The sequence below is a fragment of the Gavialis gangeticus genome, unplaced genomic scaffold (genome assembly GCF_001723915.1).
Source record: "Gavialis gangeticus isolate Ggan-Ray unplaced genomic scaffold, GavGan_comp1, whole genome shotgun sequence".
NCBI lineage: Eukaryota > Metazoa > Chordata > Crocodylia > Gavialidae > Gavialis > Gavialis gangeticus.
In genome coordinates, this window is record NW_017729004.1 from 36797890 (window position 1) to 36821209 (window position 23320).

Below are 23320 nucleotides of genomic sequence, written 5' to 3' on the forward strand. Positions count from 1 at the left end.
AACTGGTTTGACCCAGATCAGTTAAGTCTGATACTACATTCAGCCAGGTTTATCTTAAACCGGTTTAAGCCATTTTGAAACTGGTTTATGTGAACTGAGCTTCTGTGCTGTTACAGGTTTAAACAAATTTCTGATCACTTGAACTGGTTTATATGTAACTTCTGTCTCTAGGCCTCATGGTTAAGATTTGTGGAACTATTGGAAGGGATTAAAGATTGCCACTGCTGATGGGTTCCTCCCCCACCGGGGAGATAGCAGTGGCTCTTAACTTCCTAGCTCTCCCAGCCATCTCAGGTAAACTAAGTGCAAGGAAGAGAAGGTTCCAGGAGCTGCTGTCTCAGGGCAGTTCTAGGCCAGGCTGCTATGGGGGTAGTGTCTGTTTTATGTACAGTGCAGCTTGTACACTAACTCTGGCCTTGCTCCTGTAACACCAGTATGAGCACCCAGTTCATGCTTCAGTGAATAGCAAACATAAAATATGCTTCCACAGTTTTTGTAAGCTGTTGGAATACAAACGAAGAATGAACCTATATTAACATCTTCCATCTCACAGACTTCCAAAGCACTACAGCTGACATGCATACCCATTCAGTGTAATGCAGCAGACACATATTCATCAAAAGGAAAAGTTCAGCCTTTGAAGCAGAACCCCAGTTATACAGGTTATGGATCTTTGTGAGCAGAGCAGGCAGTACCTCAATTCGTAAGTCTTTACTGAAATGTAGCTCTTTTTAGCTTCCAAAAAAATACACTGCATGTACCTCGGCATGCTGACTTTTGAAGAATGATCTTGCCAAGATTTGAGCAGGTAGTGCAGAGTTTTTCCCAGTCTTTGGTTAAAAACATTTTCCAGTTTTCTTCAGATGTGTAGTGAGGTTCACACCATACAAACTAGTTTAATGATTTGTGGCCCAATCCTGCAAGTACTTTTACCCATGGGATATAATTATAGCCACTAGACAGGGTAATGGGTGTTTGCTAGTTTGACCTCTTAAATAGTGTGATTCAGAATGGGCCAGCAATTAAAGCCATTGCCATAAATCGAATGGGTGAGAATTTAAAAAAAAAAGAAAAAATTGTCTGATGGCTTATACCAAAGCAACAACTTTGTGGAGTGAAGGGCTCTGTGTTACTGGAATTCCACTACAAGAACCTGGATTTCCTTAGTCCTATTATTTTACTCCCTTCCTGATGAGTTTTAAATGTATGCATTTCTAAGTGCATATTTGTTAGAAAAATGCATCTTTCTTGATTTGCATTAAAATGAAAAAGTATTCAAGGCATAAATGCGCATTACACTCAGGAAATGGAATAAAATACACATAGACAACAGGCTTATTATGGCCAGCGCTCATTGGGTGTCTGTGCTCTGTAACTCTGCTACAGTTACTGTTGCTAAATGCATAAATTAAAAGTAAATCTAACTCTGGGCAGTATTCGATTCAGATTCAGCCCGATTCGGGGGACAGTGATTCGATTCGCTGATTTGGATCACTGTCCCACTTCAGTTAGGCCAAATCTGAATCTCAAGATTTGATTCTGATTTGGAGAATCAGTGATTTGGCCACAGACACAGCTTTATATATTTTTTTTCTACGTACCTCAAGGTATCAGGCACAGCTTGTGAACGATGAGATGGTGGGGCAGGTGGAGCATCCCACAGGAGCATGGGGGTTCCCCCGTGCACCCAGTGGCGGACCCAGCCATGGACTGGACGTACTTTTGGTCCACTTGTGGGTCCACCACCGAGCGCGTGGGTGACCACCCCCCCCCCGTGCTCCCGTGGGATGCTCCATCTGCCCCACCATCTAAGCATTCACGAGCTGTGCCTGGTACCTCAAGGTAAGTAGAAAAAACATCTAAAGCTGTGTCTATGGCTGAATCATCAAGTCTCTCCGAATAATTTCAGAATCTTCTGATTAGATTCAGAGAAATTAAAGGGTCTCCTGATTTGATTCGGATTTAGAGATTCGGCCACCAAATCAGGCGGAATCTCCTCCAGATTGAATCAGCAACCAAAGCTTTGTACAGCCCTAATCTGTACCTTTGTTTTAACAGTAATACTGAAAAAGTATGGTTGGGGAGGGAAGAAAACAAGTGGTGTTTTTTTTAGTCTGGAAACATTGTTCTCTTTGCAGTGCATCTGTCATACTAAGTGAAGTCTGAGTTTCTATATATGAGTAGAACTAAAAGCATACCTTTTGATTTCACAGCACATAGATTCATAGATTCATAGATTAAGGGTCGGAAGGGACCTAGTAGATCTTCTAGCCTGACCCCCCGCCAGGGCGGGAGAACAACAAAAAACCCCAAAAAGAGAAACGGGACTCAAATGAGTCCAGCCAGGTAGGCATCCAGCCTCTTCTTAAAGACCCCCAGGGTAGGGGCCAGCACCACTTCCATTGGAAGTTGGTTCCAGCTCCTAGCCGCCCTAACCGTGAAGTAGTTTTTGCGGATGTCCAATCTATACCTCCTCTCCATCAACTTGTGCCCATTACTCCTTGTTATGCCAGCGGGCGCTAGGGGAAACAGCGTCTCCCCCAAACCCTTCTGGTCCCCCCTAGTGAGTCTATAGACAGTCACCAGGTCCCCCCTCAGCCTTCTCTTGTGGAGGCTGAATAGGTTCAGGTCCCGCAGTCTCTCACTGTAGGGTCTGCCCTGTTGTCCCCGGATCATGCGGGTGGCCCTCCTCTGGACCCTCTCCATATTGTCCACATCCCTCTTGAAATGGGGCGCACAGAACTGGACACAATACTCCAGCTGTGGCCTGACCAGCGTCGCGTAGAGGGGGAGGATCACCTCCTTGGCTCTACTCGAGATGCACATAGACTAAGGAAATCACATTTGTATAGATTTTGCAGAGATTTCTTGCATTAAAAATATAAAACAGATATTTTCCTACCTCAGCTCTTTTTTTTAATGCTACATTTACCAGACATATGCATAGAGAATTTTGATTGTGTGTGTGTGTGTGTGTGTGTGTGTGTGTGTCCATGCATGCGCACACACTTAAATATGTACACTGCAAATACAGGCAAAACTTTTTCTAAACAGAAAAAAATGTTATTAACTGCTTGACATATTACTTTTCTCTGCAGGCAGGCACCAGTAGAGGCTGCTGTACACCGTATTAAGTAAACATTTATGCATACTGAGATTAATTTACAGGCAGGTCAGAGATGGAACTTGAAAAGTAGTTGTGTGTTTAACTTATGTAAACACATAAAAATTATAAATGCAGCAACACTAAGTTTTACAGAGAGGCCATAGTTTTGAGATGGTAGAAAGCCTTTGCTTTTCATCATTCTGCCTTTCTGCATACACGTGGTGAGGATAGTTAGCTTTGGGAATTATACTTGAAGGTGCTGAAGCTACAGTCTTTACTCAGGTACTTAATCTTGATAGCAAGCTACAGATAATATCTTGGTGAAGACTCAGAATTCATAAAAATATTTATTGAGTTGGTATTTACTATTTAAATGTTGCTTATAATAAAAACTAAAAGCACATGGGCCACTACTTCTGTAATGGCAAGATGCTTCCCTCAAACTACAAACACTGCCTTTGAAGTGTCTGCCTTAAACATCAGATGACTGACCTTCCTCCAGTCCTAAGGTCCTGGGAAGGCATTGCCATTGCACCACCATCTTGAATTGATGAAAGTAGGGCCATGCACCATCCACATACTGATCACAGCATAGCCCAGGTGTCCAGAGGCCTTGCATACAAATGGGATAGAATAGATGAAAGAATGGGATCTTGTATGATGGATTGCTTGGGGGAGAAAGGTGATAAACCAAACCACGCTTTAAGACACTTAGAGAAGATGGAATGGAACCACTTGAAATCAACATCCTTGTTAGGATCCCTCTGCAGGTCAATCAAATTTTGTGGGTAGTAGTCACTGTAAAAGTTACTGGCAGACCCAAGAGAACCACTTGGAGCACCTCTCCTGCATCATTTTGTAGGTGACTTCATCAGCAAGTTCATTATCTCTATGTTAAGAGCCAGTTTGAAAGGAATCAATAAAATCAAAGATTCCCAGTATCAGAGTTGATTTTGCTATTACCATGTTCATTTTCCAAGAAGAGAGATGTCAGAACAAGTCCTAACTAGTAATTAAATCGTCTGAAATTAATTTGTTCTATACATTCTAGTACAGCCTATATCCATGAGCAGTTCCAAAAGGCTCTGATGAAAGCCCAAACGTGTCGTATGCTTTTGTAGTCACATACTTGGTATTAATAACAGCTTAATGTGAGAGAACTTTTTCAAAAACAATGTAATTTATCTTTCAGGTCCTGTGGGTGTAGGGTTGAATGAATTGAAACGGAAATTGCTGATCAGCGATACCCAGCATTATGGTGTAACAGTGCCACGTAAGTAAAAGTGCATTTTTGTGGGCTGTTAATGCCATATTCAGTTTCTTTTTATTATGTTAACCTAAGGTCAGCATTTCCAAGCCTGGGTGCCTAAAACCATATTTGGTGCTTAAATTAGTGTCCTAATTTTTAAAAGTGCTGCTGCAGCTACATTTTGAATAAACATTGATTAAGCCGATAAAAAATCTTTGGCCCAGGTTCATTGCAGTAAATTTTCAGTGCAAGTTTGACATGATTAATATCACAGTTTACTAAATGAAATTCCCCTTTAAAAACTCCTTGGGATTTGGCATTTAAATGGTGGAATTTATTCCACTAACACTTTGGTCTGAGGTTGCAAACCTGGATATGGACAGTAGGAGAATTCACACAACCAGGACCATTGTTTATATTCAGAAGTTGGTAAGTAGTGATAAACTAATAATTCCCAGCATAGGATGAGTTTCCTTTCAGAGCAGTGCATTCCATCTGCTCTTTTGTGACTCCCAAATGATCTATCTTTCTGCCTATGGTAGAGAGAGAACTTGTGAAGTGGTTTGACCTCGTGAATGAGTGTCATTCAAATTCCTTATATTTTGGCATTTGGAAAATTACTTCTATAGAAACTGAAACATTTACTCTTTCAGAATTTGCTCAAATAATGTAATTTATAAACAAAATCTTCCAACAGCACTTTGCTTTACACTATTTATGGAACAGTTTAGCACGTATGTGTCTGGGTTGTATTTACCAGAAAAGGAGGACTTTTCTCCCCAAGGCTTGATATTAACATAGTGAAGATATTAACTTTGCTCTAAGAATTTCCTTTCATGTCACTTGTATAAATGTCCAGTCTTTCAAACAAGTTACAATAATTCTGCCTGCAGTATTCATCAAAGGGTAAAAAGCTTACAATTATTAGAATGCATTACAGTCATGGTTTTTAAATGTTAGATTTTTTCCCTTTGAATTATTTTAGATACTCTTTTTAACATTAAACTGTCATCTAGAGTCAAACAAGAAAAATACTGAAATGTTTATTAGTAAGAATATATTTGTTTAATTGCTCTCATGCCAATGTAACCTGAAGATTGGGGAGTGTTTACCTGCAAGATATAGTACATTTCTTTGCAGTATTCGTACTTTCAATTTGAGACTAGTTAAAAGCTCAAGAAAGAAAAATGCCTACCAGCATCTGACACTGAAGGCCAGGTTCTCAAGTTTCAGATGTTTTTTACCCTTGCATTAGTTAATCCTGAAAATTAGGTTTAATACTGCCATAATTGTAGAACAGGTCCAGGCAGTGGAACCTTATCTCTGGTAGGGTTTTTACTGGGTGTTGGCAAAAACCTTCACTTTTTCAAATTCCGTAGCATGATACAGACAAGTTTGAGTCCTGTTGCTGTAGCATAGTTTCTGTCCCATTCATGTGAAGCTTTGTCCTGTGTCCAGGTAAGGGAATTACACAACTGTCAGTATGTCAGTTGCCATATTTGTAAAGCACATATCAGAATTAGTCTTTGGCATACAGATTTAAAAATATAAAGACTGCCCCCTTGGTTAGGGACAGAAATTAGACACAAAAACTGGTATAAGTGGTCAGAAACTCATTCAGATGTAGAACACAACAGAAGTTCAGTGCACATAAGCCAATTTAAGATAAACCTGCATGGGTATAGCATCCGACTTAGCTGATTTAGGTTAAAACTGTTCATTGAACTTCTGTCCCAGATCCCCTCCAGATTCAAGTTAGTTCACAGTCCCCCAGCATCCCAGAATGCTTTGCAGCTCCCCCACAAACCCCTCTCCCCCCTCTCAAGGTGAGCAGTCTATCCTTGGCCCAAGGTGTCTGCTCCAGCCAAGCAAGGAGGCATGCACTAAGGCCCCCGGGCTTCTGGCTTGGGCCACTGCAGGTATGTGATTGCATTTCCAGAATCAAAATTCAATGTCTATTCACTTGATTATTGGTTCAGTCTATTCAGCTTAAGCTAACCTGAGAAGATTGAATCAATTTAGCCTCAGGCTTTTTGACTGTCTGTACTTAGCCCTTGTCTGTGGACAGGTTTCTCCAGCACTGTACTGGCTTTGTCTGGTAGCTTTGTCTCCTGTAGAGAGGCTTCTTAAGAACAAGGTTTGAGCACCCTGTATCCAGGGCCTTAACCCAGTACTTTCTTCAATATTGCAGGTGTTCTTAAAAAATAGATGTGGGTAAGTTTGTTGGTAGATGAAAAATTACTAAATTTATTCTCAACAACATGCATGAATTGCAAATGCCTGGCCTATAAACTCATAAAACTGTGCTAGATACCCGTAAATTCTTAAGTAGGGACGTGGTTATCTGTATTGCCACTGTACCAACCAGTTAGTCTCTAAGGGCATTTATACATGTGTTCTGGGAGGCCGGGCTTTCAAAGCCACTCTAAATAAAGTGTCCCTCCCCCCTACCTCCCAGAGAGAGCCGCTCTAATTAAAGTGCCTGGAGTGTTACATGTATCGTCCTCCTTGTGCTGAAAAATGGCGGTGGGGGTGCTTTAATTAAAGCTTATTGAATGAGCTTTAGTTAAAACACCTCCATGACCATTTTTCAGCATGGGGACGCTGATGCACATGACACTGGAGTCTGCTAGAGCACAATAATTACCATTCTCCATCAGTCTCAATTAATAGAGTAATTACAGCACATCAGAGCAGCTTCAGTGTACATGTACCACCCTGCCTACTTTCTGCTTAAATACTTAACAGATTGATGAATGTGCAGTTCTCAACATAAGACTTTTCACATAAATTGCCTTTTTTCATCATATGATTTAGTGCCTTTAAACTTTCACTTGTGTTTTGTTTCTTCTCCCCAAGACTTACAGGTTTGTGAGAGTCACTTAATGACAGGGAAATGTTGAGTAGAAGTAGAGTTGTGGCCATTTTAGGAATGTTTCTTTTTATTAGCTAAAGAAGATGAGGTGACGAAAATATTAAAAATATACTCTTTGGGGGTAGTTGGGGGTGTCTGTGGCTAGGTAAGTGGGTGAATAAAGAATATATGTGATGGCAAGGTACAGAGGATTTTATGGGTATGAATTTGGACTGGTCATATTACAAGTGCCAAAGCCACAGTGTTTCATCAGTAATAAAATCCTTTACCATACACCTCACCACACAGTACTGTGTTGTGTCAGGTGTGTACCTGTCTTACAGAAAAGGTACTACTTGATGCTTCAAAGGAAGTAAAATAAAAATAAAATTAAAATAAACATAATCTAAGTAATCAGTAGTCCAAGACTGTAGATGGCAAGTGAAAGGAATTCATGCCTGACCACCAAAGGCTAAGGCCATAAAACATGAAATGCAGTTTTTCATCAATTGTATTTTTATGCCCTGTATACTGTTGCTGTAAATGTTTTTAATGATCATAAAAATATTTGGCTCCCTTATACACCCAGTTGCTCAGCTGAATTTATCTTTTATGGTCTTGAAATCACTGGGTTTTCCAAATGATTATGCTATGAAAAGTAGTAGAAGGTAAAAGGGGATTGTTCTAAATTGATGTTCATTTTTCACTATTTTTCTCTGTTCCCATTTAATTACATTTTCCCACTATTTAAAAAAAAACCCAAGTAGCTGAAATTCATGTCCCATGGTATTTTCTTGCACTTGCTTAAAACACTATCCTGTGATGTGCCAAGTGACCCTAAGAATCCTCAAGTCCTATCTAACCTAGTGGGGAATAAGGGCATTTAACCCCACACATGATCGGGCCTTTTACATTTGTCCCAAAACTGATTTACATTTATTTTTTAAACTTTTTTCATGAAAACCACAGACACGACCAGACCAAGAAGAGGCCAAGAAAGTGATGGTGTGGAGTACATTTTCATTTCCAAGCACTTGTTTGAGACGGATGTACAGAATAACAAGTATGTTGCAAAGACTTTAACCTGAGCCAGAGACAAAACAGTGCTTTCATTGCAAAGAGTTATTAATTGGTTCTTTTGTGTAGTATTTAAAGTTGGTACTGATTTAAAATTGTTAAAGTATCATTTGAATGCCTAGGCAGTTCAACCTTGATGCTTCTTTGGAATAATAAAACTGCAAAAGTAGTGTACAAAACTAACATTTTAAAGCTACCAGAAATTTTAAATGCCTTGTAGATGAGGTAAACTCATGGAGATTTTTAAGGTGTTACAAGGAAGGAGGTCCTTTTTAATTTGGTATCCTTTGTTTTATTAAATGAACCTTACACTACAAAGGACAGAAGCATTGGCAAGCTTGTCATTGCAAGCATTTTTTTAAATTAATGTTTGTGCAGTTATATTCACTTTCAGGACAGGTACTTCCTGTTCTTACGAATTTGGAGACCTACGGAAAAGCCCTTCACTGCAAACTGTCCAAAAATTTAAAATAAATGGAAGACAGTGGTAGCATCCTGCTCCTTAGCAGCCTGTAAAATATTGCAAGTTGAAATGCTGCCCTAAGCATTTCAGAAGGCAAAAGTGTTAGACACAAAGCTGTAAGTTTTATTGAAACTTCAAAATGTTCTTTGTTTTTTTGGCAAATTGTATTTATGCTTTTATAGCACATAACCAGCCACCTTGGCTCCATTAGCACCACTGTAACTCCGCCTTCTATTCTGAGACAGAGAATTTGGATATTCTGTAGTGTGCAGTGAAATTTCAGTAGTTTCTATTGTTTAGGTTATCCACTGTTTTATTGAATTGCATTAGTTCAGAGAAAGAGGTGATGGAAAACATTAGTGTGCTGTTGGACTATACTACTTTTTTCTCTTTAACTGTAATACAAGCAGGTGTTACTGATTTGAAAATAGTAAAATAGAAGATTTTTTTAAAATTTAGATGCCAAAGTACTTGGCAGCATTTCCTTTTATAAAACATGGTAAAAGTTGCATGTAGAATAAAAATATTTCTTCTCCTGAATTAGGTCTTATAAACCAAGCTGATAAGTTTTTGCAGATGAAATAGGAATGATTCTGATCTGTTTTCACTTTCTACCACAGGTTTATTGAATATGGTGAATATAAAAACAACTATTATGGCACAAGCATAGACTCTGTTCGATCTGTTCTAGCTAAAAACAAAGTTTGTTTGTTGGATGTCCAGCCTCATGTAAGTAAGCACCTCTCTTGGCATCATGTCATTTACTGAGTTACATGTTAAGGTTCCAGAAGAAAACTGTTTAATAGAGCATTCCATTTGATTCAAAACTAAATTTATATTCCACATCTTTACCGGCTGTACTTACAGCAGAAAGCTTTCCTGAAAGAGAGGGAGAAAAGAAGCATTTCAGTACAAATTGCAAGATCTTTTAATACAAGAACTAACTGAAATGGCAGCTTGCACTATAATATTTATGAGTTTATTACTCTCATATTTTTCTCAACATTTGTCTTCATCATTCCTGTGGTAGAATAGGTCTCAAAATTGATTGTTGAAATCCAAAATACCTTCAGATACAGGCTAGGCCTACATCCCTTTGTCACCTGAGCAGTCCCTTGATTTTACCAGACTATTCATGTAAAGTGTTGCAGGATAGGAAATACAAATACAGAGTAGTGTTCTGAAAGCGGAAGAGATGTTGTTTACCGATTGTGTGTATGTTGCTTTTCTCCTGTTGAAAACCCCAGTATTCAGGATTGGCTGGGAGTAACTTTAACTTGTACATTAAAACTATTTAGCAAAGCTTTGGTAGTGTTGAAGTGATGTTACAGCTGTGATGGTGACCTTTTTATTGGACCAACTGTACGGCTGGGATTGAAGAAGGGTATTGTGGTACCCAAAAACTTGTCTAAGTCTATCCCAACCATACAGTTGGTCCAATAAAAGAGATCACCCACAAAAAGCCAAACAAAATTTCTTTAACTGAAATGTTTTCCTGAGAACAGATTCTTCAATTCCTTGATGTTCTCTTTCAATGTGCCTGGCTTATCCACTGTGTATCTGCTTGTAAGTCAGTAATCAATTTAACCTAAGCTAAATAACAGGTAAAGCAATAATTTTTTACTTCATTATGTAAATATAAATACTTAGAGGTAGTGGGCAGTAAATCTATGGGACAGAGAAGTTTTCCAAAGTAGCTACAAACCAAACGCGACACCTGCCACCCCCAGTGCTCCTTCCTGCCCATGGCAGGGAGCCGGACTAGATGATCTGTCTAGGTCCCTTCCAACTCATTGATTCTATGATTGTAAGTAAAGGGCAGTTGAAATAGGTAAACCTACTAATGTAAAGACCATTCAAAGGAAGAGTTGTTATTACCTATAGAGTACAAAGACGTTGGCAGAGGAAGCAGGTAAATTGTAACGAGCCATAAAACTATTGCGTTTGGTTCATAGTTTTTAGTATCCAGTGAAGTTACAAACTTTTGTTGCCAGGCCTGTCTTCCGAAGGAGCAGTGAGCTCAGAGATGGAATGGTTGTTCTGTGAAAGGTGTTATTCTGTTGGTGATTGGGAATGTCTGTCCTTTATATCCTTTTCAGGGTGTTCATTCTGGCATGCAGCAGTTATTAATTTCATCCATTTAGTTTCAATGAGTGTATTTGGTGCATTGGATGATATTAGAGATGCACTGATAGATTCGTCCAATATTGGATCGGTACCAAAATAAAGAAAATTTACTGTATCGGCCTGATGGAGTAGATAATTTGGCCAATAAATGCTCATGCTGTGTGCAGCCGCAGTGCAGCACTCAGGCAACGAGGAGCAGATCTGGCAGCATGGAGAGCTGCCTCCAGCTGGTTAGTTCATTGTGGTAGAAGAGGAGGGAGGAGGGAACGGGCATAGGGGACAGCTCAATGCCCCCTGCAGTGGGAGAGGGGGCAGGGGTAGGTGTGGGGTGAGGGGGGTGGCTCCTGCTGCTTGCACCCCAAGAGGGTGGGTCAGGGGGTCCCCAGATCTGTGCAGAGAGGGGCGGGGTGGACTGCAGCCAGGTCTGCACAGGGCTCTTCTTGGCAGGGGCTGGGCTTGGAGCAGGTGCCAGTGGCGCTGGGAGGATGCTGCATCCACCCCAAGTTTTGCCACAGATCCACTCCCAGTGCCTCCACCACCACCAGTCGCCCAGTGCTGACCCAGCTCTTCCCAGCGTGTGGGTGGAGGCAGGGCATAAAGCTGGAGCAGCTCCGGGTGGGTGGCAGTGGCAGCACTGGGAGTGGAGTGGCGGTGGAATCTGAGGTGGATGCAGCACCCTCCCAGGGCCGCTGGTGCACGCTCCAAGCCCAACCCCCATTGAGAAGAGCCCTGCACAGCCCCAGCTGCATCCTGCCCTGCCCTGCACAGATCCACAACCCCTCCACCAAACTGGACTTACCACCTGGAAGCAGCTGTACAGGAAATCAGATTGGTATCGGCTGATATGCCTCCTTAAATATTGGCTATTGGTGTTGGCCCCCAAAATCTCTGTCTGTGCAACCCTAGATGATATATAACATGTTGCTGAAACCATGGTAGAAATCAAGTAAGCAAACCCAGAGGATTACTTCAAATGATGAAAATGTCACCTTGCTTGTGTTGTATCTAGCTGCACCATCATACATGCCCTCCTTGAGAAATTCTTCTGCAAGAGGTGATTCAGCAATGGTCCCTTTGGTAACTGACAGTGCAGCTTATTCAATGTATGATGTGACTGGTATCTCAGAGAAGATGCTGGGGACTTCTGGAAGCTTGGTTCTTGACCATTTTTGTCTTAGTTCAAAACAAGTGGCATCTTGAATATTCAGGGTGAAAGGGGGTATCATGGCTCTCTCTCTCCTAGGATTACTAAGGGGTTCAGCAAGGATGACTTAAATGGGATTTTGGCATATATAGCTCTGTCTTGGTAGAGGAATGGTCAGATACCCTGATTTTCAGTGTCATAAAACAAGGTATGTTTTAATACCATAAGATAGTGTATAAATTGGATTTACCCACCCTCAAAGCAATGCAGACTTCTCCACAGAGAAGGGAGTTACCTCAAAAAGGACATTTGGGTTCATGGTAATATCAAAGGGCTCATATTGTTGAGGCTGTTCTGGTGAAATTGGATCCCATTTGTTCAGGGCTGAACAGGGACATTGTCAGCATAGCTTACAACAGAAACACCAAAGGGTTTGCTTATCAGTGGTGGCATGCAAATGTATACTAGGGTAGAAAAACCTCCTTTGGGGGAGGATAATTCAGTGATTTACTTAGATTTTTTTATACCTTTCCCTTCAGGTCATGTGAAGGAATCTTTTGGAATTAGACATTCTTGCAAACATAATATTATACATTTGCCCTATATGTGGGTGGCCAGTAGCCCTAGAAGTTCATTGGTAGGCCTCAGAAGTGAGGCAGGTGCATGGGTTAGAGGAGCTGATGTATGGATCTGCAGGCACTAGATCCCTTAAGGCCTTGACAGACCTGACTTGGCATAGTTCTTTGAAACCAGATGATTTCCCCTCTTACACTCTTTGACTAGCTGCTACTTGACAATTATTATACATCTAAGTGTAAGCATTTTTGATTCTGTAAACATGCTGACAAATCTAGGTCCCTCTCTGAGGCTGAGAAAGCCAGGCAGGGTGTGAATGGGTGGCTAAATTTGTACTGGAGCATGGGACAAATTGGTAGTCATCCAACACAAAATATTAGAGAGTACTAGGGTTACTCAGGGATGATGATACATACCTGTCCAGTGGAATACAAATACATTTTTGCCTGGTATTAGGAAGGGAACTCTTACCTATCTGGTAAATTTGGTTGGTATCAGAGGTGGGGAAAATGGGAGTGAGGAGAAGCAGCTGAAGCACCAGCTCCTTCCTGTGGCAGATGCATGTCCTCAAGTGGGTCTGTCTCCCTAATAGACCAGAAGTGGAAGTGTGTTCATAAGAAGGCCCCTACAGAAGCTAGGAAGAGAAGACTGGGGCTCCAAATGTTTGGTATAGTGGAAAAGTACCATTTTTTACACTGGTCCCTTCCTAGACCTATATACAAAGAATGGATGATGCCTCCTTGCTTGGCATATGGAAGGGCATCGGGGTCCCAGCAATCTGCTAGGACCAGGGAGAGGGCTAATGGCAGCACTCCAAAGGTGGGAATTAGCAAGGAAAAGATGCTGACCTGCACCATGTAACACTGACAGTTACTGATCCTAGGTGACTTACACTTGTGGTGTAATCACTTGGGTATTGTTTTTTCTCCCTGCCTAGTCACTATAGCAGATTAGTTGAAGTCATCTGTCTGCATCCATCCTGGTAGATCCATTTGCTATAGGCAAGCAGCTTATTACACACTCTGCCCATCACCTGGTGATAGAGCATTGTTATGGTGGCTACTACAAGCAGATACTTGCAAATGTAGCTCCTAGCCTGTATGTGTGGGTTCCCAGTGACTTGTGCTTTGGGGCACACACACACACAAATTATTTAGATCCAAGCAGTCTCCATACAATTTCCCACACAAGCCTCTGTCTTCCTGGCATTACTCCTAAGCTATTATCCAACCTACAGTGATGTTCACTTGCATACAGTCCTGTCCTGAATCCATCCTTGCTGTAAATAAAGATGTATCCAGGCAGACCATAACCTGTGAGGCTCGTCTTAAGTAAACTGCTGCTCCTGGGCTTCATTTCCCTTGTGTCAGTGGGGACAGGAATTTGACAGGTCCTTTCAGGGAATCTGTTTTTGAACCATGAGTGGTGTGTATGCAAGGAAGCCATTTCCCATCTTTGAGATAAAGTGCTGGTCCTTTCCCAGGGACAAGTTCCTTTTTCTGTTCTGTTTTCAGGTGGACTGACTCTGGTTCCCTTGACTGGGGCATCTCCCAGATATCCAGTCTTGCTCTCAATGCATCCTCTGTTACAGGCGATGGCTCTGTGACTTGCGCACCTGTTGTGGATTTTTCCCACTCTTAAATAGGAATTGCATGTCAGACAGTCCTCCTTAACTGTCTCACTGTGTGTCCCTAATTTTGGCTGACTTCACTGTCTCAGCCACACTGTGCTGTGCCCTTTCTTTCCCCAGTTTTGACTGGAACCTTAGGTACAGCTAGAGGTAAGCTTGGCCTCTGTTTCTATAGCTAATTGGGCATGATTACTCCCTGTTTAAATAGCATATACTGGAAATATTCTGTGGATGCAATAGCTGAAGTGTATTCACATTAAACCAAATATTATGTCGTGCTTCTTATTACAGAAGCTCCCTTATTAGAGTCTCCCAAACCATCAAAAACTTCAAGAAATGTTGATCCTACAACATACAGCAAATAATTATAAAGCATTAATGTTCTAGCTATTAAAATATGAGCAGGCCGTTGTCTTATGAATACAAAGATCTCATTTGGAAGTATGCTACCAAATCTATTAACTGTTTAAGCTTGGGGACCTGTGTAATTGGCAGCCTGGTGGTTAGAACTCGTGACAGGTTCCCCTTGCTTTGTGCTGTACGTGTTCCTGGAAAATGGCGCATAACTCAAATTCACATAAAGGAGAACCCACTTTACAATGTAACAAATAGAGATACACTCCAAAACCTTGAATCTACTGACCCGAAGACCCATTTCTACCACTTTTACAGGCCAATTTTGGTACTCACCAACAGCAGAGAGTACACACAAGCACAGGGCACTGTCATACTGGGGGTGGTAACTACAGAAACACGTGTTGCAGACGAGAGAGGAACACAGATCCACGCAGGCGACTATACTTTGGTGTGTTACTCTCACAATGCACCGCACAAAGCAGCTGATTGTGGGCTTCCTCCACACCAATCGTGTAAGAGTGAATTTACCTTGCATATAATTAATTTTTGGTATAAAAGGGTCATCGTATAAGAGTGAATTCGCACGTACAGAAGCCACATAAAGCGAGGGAACCCTGTAGTGCCTGGATTGCTGCTTCTACAATGGCTGTTATGATGGCAGATGGAGGCAACTGCCACTCAGGTTGCTGATGCCTGTGGGTTCTCCTCTTCTATTCCTGTGGCACATTGTCATTTCTGAGGCCTTTGGCTTTTTGTACTAAAAATCCCAAGTTTGTTCATAGACTGGTAGGGGTACTTTGTGTGTTCGGGGGGAGAGTGAATGTTCTTGCGGACATAATCCCGATTCCTTGGGCACCTGCAGTTGATGACTCAGATGGTCTCTTCTAGTCAGACTTTCTCATGTTTCCATAATGTGGCTGCTAGTGGCCCGGTAGCAACATTTAATTGTGTAAGGAGCTGCAAAGGGAGATAAAGCTTTAAGTGCATTTAGACTGCAGCGTGGTATAGAGATACTGGGAAGAGAATATCTCTTGAGGCAAGCTACCTCAGCTTCTGAAAGCAGCCTTGGCATAGCAGCATGGATCTGTGTATGGGCTGGAAGCAGGATGATGTAACCCATCTGAAGCCTTATGGGGCCATAATTAGACTGCTGCTGCTACCCACGGCTGTGCAGTGCATAAGTTCTCTAGTTCATGGGTGTCAAACTCATCCAGCCCCATAGGCTGGAGAAGTAGCACGAGTCCAGTCCATGGGCCAGATCTGGAGCATGGAGCTATGTCATGTGGCCTTCAGCCGCTCACGGGGCAGACATTTCGTGACAGGGCAGGTGGCAATAGGGTTAATTGTCATGGCTTCAGGAGCCATGGCAGCTGCTGCTCATCCCACTAAATTTCCAACCCATGGGCTGGGTGACAGCTCCACACTCCAGATCCAGCCCGCAAGTCAGAAAATTGGCAGTGGAATGAGACAGCTGTACAGGTCCCAAAGCTACAGCAATTAGCACTGGCACCGCTCATCCTGCCGCCAAATGTCCAGTCCTGCAGGCCAAATCTTTGACTCCCCTGCTTTAGTCAAATAGGCAGTCCTGATCTGACTGAGGAAATTAAGCAGCAGGAGAGATGTCACTTGGTGAGTCTTTTGAGAAGGATTGAGAACAAATGGTTGTCTTTATCTCTGTGAACTCTTGCAGGTGGGCTGCAGGACACCTCCCCCCACCCTCCATCTTTGAAGTTTGGCCATAGAAATCTCAGGTCCTAGAACCAGCTCTTGAAATGAGCTGCTTCTTCCTCAGGGTGTGGACGAATCCTTGTGAGCATTCGATTCTTCTAGCTAGGGAAGTACCAGCCCTCCAGGCAGGTGCCCCAGGTTTCTGTCTGGGAGACAGATCAGTCTTGGCCTTACCGACAGCTTGTGTGGGGGTTTTTTACTATTCCAGTAACAAGGTGCACAGAAAAATGCTGTTTGGGCATGGAGGGTGATACTGACTGAAAGATGCACTTCCAGAAATGCATTATACGTTTATTCTGGGTAGTGGAGGATTTCTTTTATTATTGCAGACTCCAGGGCACAGAAGACTGCAACACCAGTTATTAATTAATTATAATCACTTTCTCTTCCCAGACTGTGAAGCACTTGAGGACATATGAATTTAAACCATTTGTGATATTTATAAAGCCTCCATCACTTGAGCGTTTGAGGGAGACCAGAAAAAATGCCAAGATTATTTCAAGCAAAGATGAGAAGGGGACTGCAAAACCCTTTACGGTAAGTTTTTTTTAGACTCAGACGTGAAAAGCAATCAAGAGATCTTTTTAATAAAGGTTTAAAAGGAAAATAAAGCTGTTGGAATGAAATGGATCTTTGCCCTACAACTTTGATGCATGTGTATTTATACATAATATATTCTTTGTTTTTATATGTCTCAAACTGTCTCTCCTGTGCCATAATTTTTCAGAAGTGTTTTAATTTCTTTTGATGCACTTCAGCATAATTGAAAGTGTGTTTTCTAAGCTCCTTTTATTTCACACTATTGGAGCTCCCAGGCAGGAAAATGTTTTGTTTTTTTTAATAGGAAATGATGTGTTGTTTTCAGAATAACTTTAGGTTAGAAAAATCAGAGGTACCATCAATTGTTCAGTGACATTCTCTTATCTTATCAACGTTACTGAATTTTCCCTGAACTAAATTAGACGTAACTAACCAAACTCAAAATGAAAAGTAAAAATTTCTTAAATTCACAACTACAGGCACAGAACAAATATTTTAGATACCTTTTGTAAGGTAGATAAAAATTTTAAAGCAAAGAAAGAAAAAGGGAAAAAAAATCTTAAGTAAGTAGCATCACTTTTAGGTAAAAGGCTGAACAGTAAAAGTTCTTGTTAATCATTCTATGTAGTGCGTGCAATTTACAGTATTTACTAATAAACGTCCTAAAGTTAATCACAGATTGACTTTGATATCTGCACATATTTTAGGTTTCCTAGTTCCCTCAATTCAGATATTCTATAAATATATATTTAAATTCTAGGTTTTGTGCCACATAGCTGAAATAAAATTTAGCACCCAGGGGCATAGACAGATAAGTAATAGTACTGGTATTGAATGATACCATTATATGGCATTTCAATATCACTGTTCCTTCTGTATGTTCATTGTAATACGTGCATTTTATCTTTAACAAGCTTCCATTACAGTTCAGTAGTACAGCGATTTAGCTCACTTTTATTGTTATAGGCGCATCCAAATGTACCAGTTGCTTTGTAACAGACTGTGCCTTTGTTATACCTCCCCCAACCCTTCTCAAGTAGTTGCATTCTACATCTGCCCACAGGCTGACTGCAACACCCTTTTGAACCAGTTTTTGATTTACTACAGAGTAAGTGCAATGCAAAAGGGAGCTCTTAGTAGGGGAAAGGACATGATGTGTCTTTAGGACTTTGCTCATTTAAGCTTCAATCTGAGTTATGAAATAAATTAAATACTTAGTTTTTTACATTTTTCCCCCCTAAAAACATGAACCATAAACTCAGTAAAGCAATTCTAGCGAGACACAGGAAGCCGGCAGGAACTATCCTTTGGATGTGGACCAAGTTCTTAAAAAATAAAGCCTGTGTTCTGATAAATCCCTTGCTAATAGCAAGCTGAGACTTAGGTAATGCAGTTGTCAGTGCATCATTAATGTAAACAGCTAAAAACAGTTTTCCACTGGTATTCCTAGCACAGGAATGTCTCTGTAATTATCAGTTGGTGGCTAATTCTACTGCTCTAAGAGAGAAGAGGAAAGAATTGTCTTGTCAGGCAAAATCTAGTCAGGAGAATGTTTCAAAGAAGTAATTTGAAATGATGAATTTGGAAAAACTCCTGATGCAACAGAAAATAAGCTGCATAGGACATTAATAGAGCCATTCAGTGGATGTGCATTAGACACTGATGTCTCTGATATACTTGTACTTTGGATTGACAACTTCTACTTGTTTTATTAGGAAGAAGATTTTCAAGAAATGATTAAGTCTGCTCAGATGATGGAAAGTCAGTATGGCCATCTCTTTGATAAAGTTATAGTTAATGATGACCTCACCACAGCTTACAATGAGCTGAAAACAACTTTTGACACACTGGAGACAGAGACCTTTTGGGTTCCAGTCAGCTGGTTGCATTCATAACGCTAGGAATAAGGGAAATATATGATAGTAGCTGGGAATTTGCTAATAAGGTGCATGGTTGGACCCAATTTTGTTGCCATTTTCTTGGTGGGAGGGTTTTTCAAGCTTGGGCAAACTGTGACATGCAGCTTCAGACTTGGTGCAATTGAAATGTTCATCTTGTTTTTCTGTATCCTAAACCATCCTGTTCGAATTTTGGGACAAGAAGTTTCCCATGTAATCCAAGCCTTACCAAGGTCAGTACAGTGAGCTAATACTATGTCAAAAACTGCCAGCAGGTTATTTTATATATCGGTGTCCAAGTTGAAGGGGTTTTTTTAAACAAGTGTTAACAGAAGATATTAATTAACACTAGATATCAGTGCATTGGTGGTCTCAGCCCTAATTGCTTCCATGAAAGGTTGCACATTAGCACTTGGAAGTTATTACCTGTACTTTAATGGAACTTGAGACAACTGAAGCAGGTGACAGTGACCACCATTTCTATGGACAGGACATCAGTTTTAATTGGATTAAGAATCAGGATGAGGTCTTCTTTCCTCAAAGTGTGAGCTTTGTCTTATGTGCACAGAGTGATGTTAGTGTTTGCTTTTATTGAATTTTTTCACCAAATGAGAAAAGTACTTTAGTGACTTAACTGTAAAATATTCTCTGGAAGAGTAACAGTCTTTTGCTGCTCTACCGTGCATATGTATGCAGTGAAATTCTTCATGCTTGCTTTGTGGCACAACAAAGACAACTGTTGGGAATATTTATCTGAATAAGGGAAAGTATGAATTACTTTAAATACTTTTAACTTTAACAGTCTTCCTTTGTGGGCAAGTCTTCTATTAGATCTTCTATAAGATCAGTGATATATTGGCATAAAAAGTAATGTAGTGAGTTGCTTTTGTTTTGTTAGTTTTGTTTGTTTTTTTTCCCTTTAAATCAACTCCAAATACTTCTGGCATCCTTTTAAAATAGTTCTAGCCTTTTGGAGACTTTCAGACAATTAGTGGGGGAACTGTTTTGAGATCTGGGAAGCAGTTGCAATACACGAATTGTTTGTATTAGTTATACATAAAATACTTGTTTTAAAAGTATGAAACTTATCAAAACACATCTGAACAGCATTCAGAGGATATTTTGTTTTAAATTCAAATGCTTTTATTTTTGTTGAAGCTTGGAAGCTATGCTACAAAGAAAATTATTCTCCTTTTAACACTGGCCAGATACAATTGAAACCTCAATTTGAATCCTGTGTGATGGAGCAACCAAATATACAGTAGATCATGTATTTTTAATATTGGTGTCTTCCATTTTTCTTGATTTTTACTACTGAGGCAGGAAATGAGAGGATGTGTGAAGAAAGAGTAAAGCATGTGTGTTAACTGAGTAGTGAACTTGTCTTACAGGTACAGTGTATAGATTAATTTGCTTATTTCAGATCATCACATCTGTGGCATTCAGACAGGAAGCATAGTTATTTTATGTTACCATGTAGAGAGAATGTATCTGTCTTGTTTAAAGAAAAAAGAATTTAGTGAAACCTATATATTTATGAAAGGGCTGTAAAGGTATATTACATTTTTGAATTTCTTGTCAGTGTGATCATTTATAAACTAAGTTTCTATGCTGTTCTAATTTGAGACATTGTCTTTGTAAATTGAGTTCAACATTCCATGTAAATATTTTAGGTTAGTTTGTATCCTGATAAAGCCATAAATTCTTTGCAGTTGTCTTCTAAATGCACATTTGCTGTTTTGGTCATTGCATTTTGATTTAAAATTATGTAAAGCAAGTGAAATGCAAGCAGCAACAACAACAAGAAAAACCCTAGGAGTCTGGAAATGTTTATATTGCAGATACTGACCTACTGTATCTCACTAGGATACGCTGTACTTGAATAGCTGTAATGTTAACTTTTGCAATACTTCTCCATTTTTTGGTGGACCTAAGCTTATTTGTAACACAAATACCAGCTCATTGATTGCATTTAATTCAAATGAAATCACAAATCGAGTGTGGGTTGAAGAAACATTCTCTCTTTTAAATTACTCAATCTAACTTTCCCCTGGGAAATACAGTCCTCAGTGTATTGAGTACCCTCAATTTTCATTGTAGACAAGAAAAGGTGAGGGTGCTCCACACCTCCTTCTGACCTGACCCTGGTATGTCAGAGGAGCTGCAATCCTTATTAAAAGAGTGTGCTGAAACTGCTTCTAAGCTGTAGTGCCAAGATCACTAGTGTAAAATATCCTTCAAATAAAGGACCTGTTTTGCTATATGAGAAACAGATGCTATTAATGTTTGAAAACCCTAGAAGCAGGCTGTCCTTTGCTGCCCTGCAGGCTTTTTGCAAGGGGAAAACAATTTTGAAACTGTTTTAAATCTAATTTTCCAGGTCAGTGGGGCCTATGAAGACCTTCTACAACAGACCAGGGTCCAGGCCATAAGCTGCCTGATGCTTTGTTCTTTTTATAGAGACACTTACTTTCTGATGCTCTGTGTAAACACTGGCAATAATTTCCTAGACAGCTGGCCACCTGCTCCTGTCTAATTGTAACACCTGTGAAAGAAGGAGAGGGGAGACCATAAAAGCAAACACAGAACAAACCAAAAAGGGATAAAAGGTGTGAGCCATCTTTGAGCAGCTAGAAATAAAATTTTGAATGAGTTTTTAGAAAAAAGAAAGGTACAGCCCACTCCAGTAAATACCCTTTTAAAACTAACATTATTGCAGTGTGTCCTCATCAATAAAAACAGAATCCATCAGTCTCTGTGAGGCTGTCAGATACGGTACTGGGTCAAGACAGAAAAGGTTCTAGTCCAACAATTTTGTTACTAGGACAGGCCTCATGCATGAGGTAGGGAAACACAAAACCCACTTGTTAAAATTGCTCTGCTAAGATAAAAATTGTGTGCGTGTTTCTGACTTTTAAGGGTTTATGGAGCCTTAGAAGGTGACAATATGTGTCTTATGTAATGTGTATATTCAAGTTGTGCTGTGTGGTTTTTAGATAATTGTTTTTACATTTAAGCACAGATATTTTTATTGTATTTTAGCTGTTTTGGCATAGTAAAACAAATGTTGACATTTTATATTATTGTATCCAGATCTATACTTGAATTCATTGGTTGATGTCATGCCTGAAATCTGGTTTTACCTTCTTATGCAGAACAATAAATTATTATTGAGATAATATATTAATCGAAGACATTTTGCTTTTTGTTCAACCTGTGCAAGGTATTTTATGGTGTCACTCACCAGAATGACTTCAAATGGTAAAATATATATGTTTCACAGGTCTCCATCTTAATTGCACCTGTTAACAGTTACTCGTAAATTAATGCTATGGGCAAGGGTATATCAGAACCATTCGTGGCACGGCCTGTCAGATTCCAGTAAATGTGCAAATTCTGCTAAATACCTTGTCACAAGGACATGTAAAAAGAAAGGAAAGGATGGTCAAGGGTGATCCATTCAAGCCTCTAACATCCCATTGAGCTAGTGTAGTTAAGACACCCTGATTTCTTAGCCAAAGGCGCACAAGGGAGTGATGAAGTTGGCATCACATCTGACCACCTTCTATTCCCCAGGGTGCCTCAGTGACCCAGTTCTCAATTACAGCTTGGTGAATCAGGGGCAGTCTTTGTCTCAAGTCCAAAGCATGGCTTAAACTCGGGCCTCTGGAGCCATACCATAGCAAAGGATCTTAGCAACTCTACCACTGCATTCATGACAACAGACTTAACATTTCGATGTACTACTTTGGTTGCTTTTCCATTTTCCTTGCCTCCTCCCCCGAATACACTCTTTTCTCCTTAGAGTGCAGCTGCAAAGGAAGCAGAGAATAAAGATAATTGAGAGGTGATCTGCAGATGGGTGGTATGGGTAAGCTGCGCATCCCGGCTAAGTGTAACAGAGTCCAGGGCTGGCTGAGTCAGAGCTCTGTTACAGCTTTGTGTAAAGAAAAGGTTGCGTCAGGAGAAGCAACTAACAGGAAGGTATGAGCTAAATTCAGCTGTGGAAAAGGCTTTACTATCTCAGGTTTCAGCCATGGAAAAATAAAAGTGCCTTCATTGCATTTCTAATATTTCCTTGAAGCATTCTTTTCTCCAAATCTATTCCCAGCTCATTTGGCCATTAATAAAAATGCGGAGTGTTCAGAACCCTTATAAATAAGTTCAGTTAAGTACCTAAATGTAGTTAGATGCCTAAGTTAACCATCCAAGATTGTGAATTCTTGCCCCTCTCTCTTTGCAAGATCAAGCTCCTAGGGAGGGTATTAATGTTTGGAAATTATTATTTTTTAAACTAAGCTGATAATAGCATTATAAGTATTCAAATATAATGCACATTAATGCATTTCAAGTGCTTTTGTTCTGTTTTAGTATTGTTTTGCCACACCTCTCACATTTTGATTCAAGCTAATTCTATATACAGCTGATTCAAATTAATACAATAGTTGAATCAAAAAGCCTATGTGATTGGTCATTTGGAAGGCTGCTTTTTCAGTAATAAAATCTTAAATAAGTTTTTGGCAGTCACAGCTCCTACAGTGGTTTCCTATGTGCAGCAGGATATTTTTTGT

At 40.3% G+C, this 23320-nt stretch overlaps 1 protein-coding gene across 5 annotated transcripts in view; it reads left to right on the forward strand.

Moving 5' to 3' along the window:
• MPP7 (membrane palmitoylated protein 7) overlaps positions 1-21936 on the forward strand; it is a 306910-nt gene extending 284974 nt beyond the window's left edge. For all 5 annotated transcript variants that reach the window (XM_019508234.1, XM_019508235.1, XM_019508237.1 and 2 more), the window contains 5 exons: positions 4299-4379; positions 8179-8272; positions 9370-9478; positions 16705-16848; positions 18567-21936. In XM_019508234.1, the coding sequence (XP_019363779.1) occupies positions 4299-4379; positions 8179-8272; positions 9370-9478; positions 16705-16848; positions 18567-18746 (608 nt within the window). In that variant the 3' untranslated portion in view covers positions 18747-21936. The remainder of the gene's footprint in view (positions 1-4298; positions 4380-8178; positions 8273-9369; positions 9479-16704; positions 16849-18566) is intronic.
• Positions 21937-23320: the final 1384 nt, after the last annotated feature.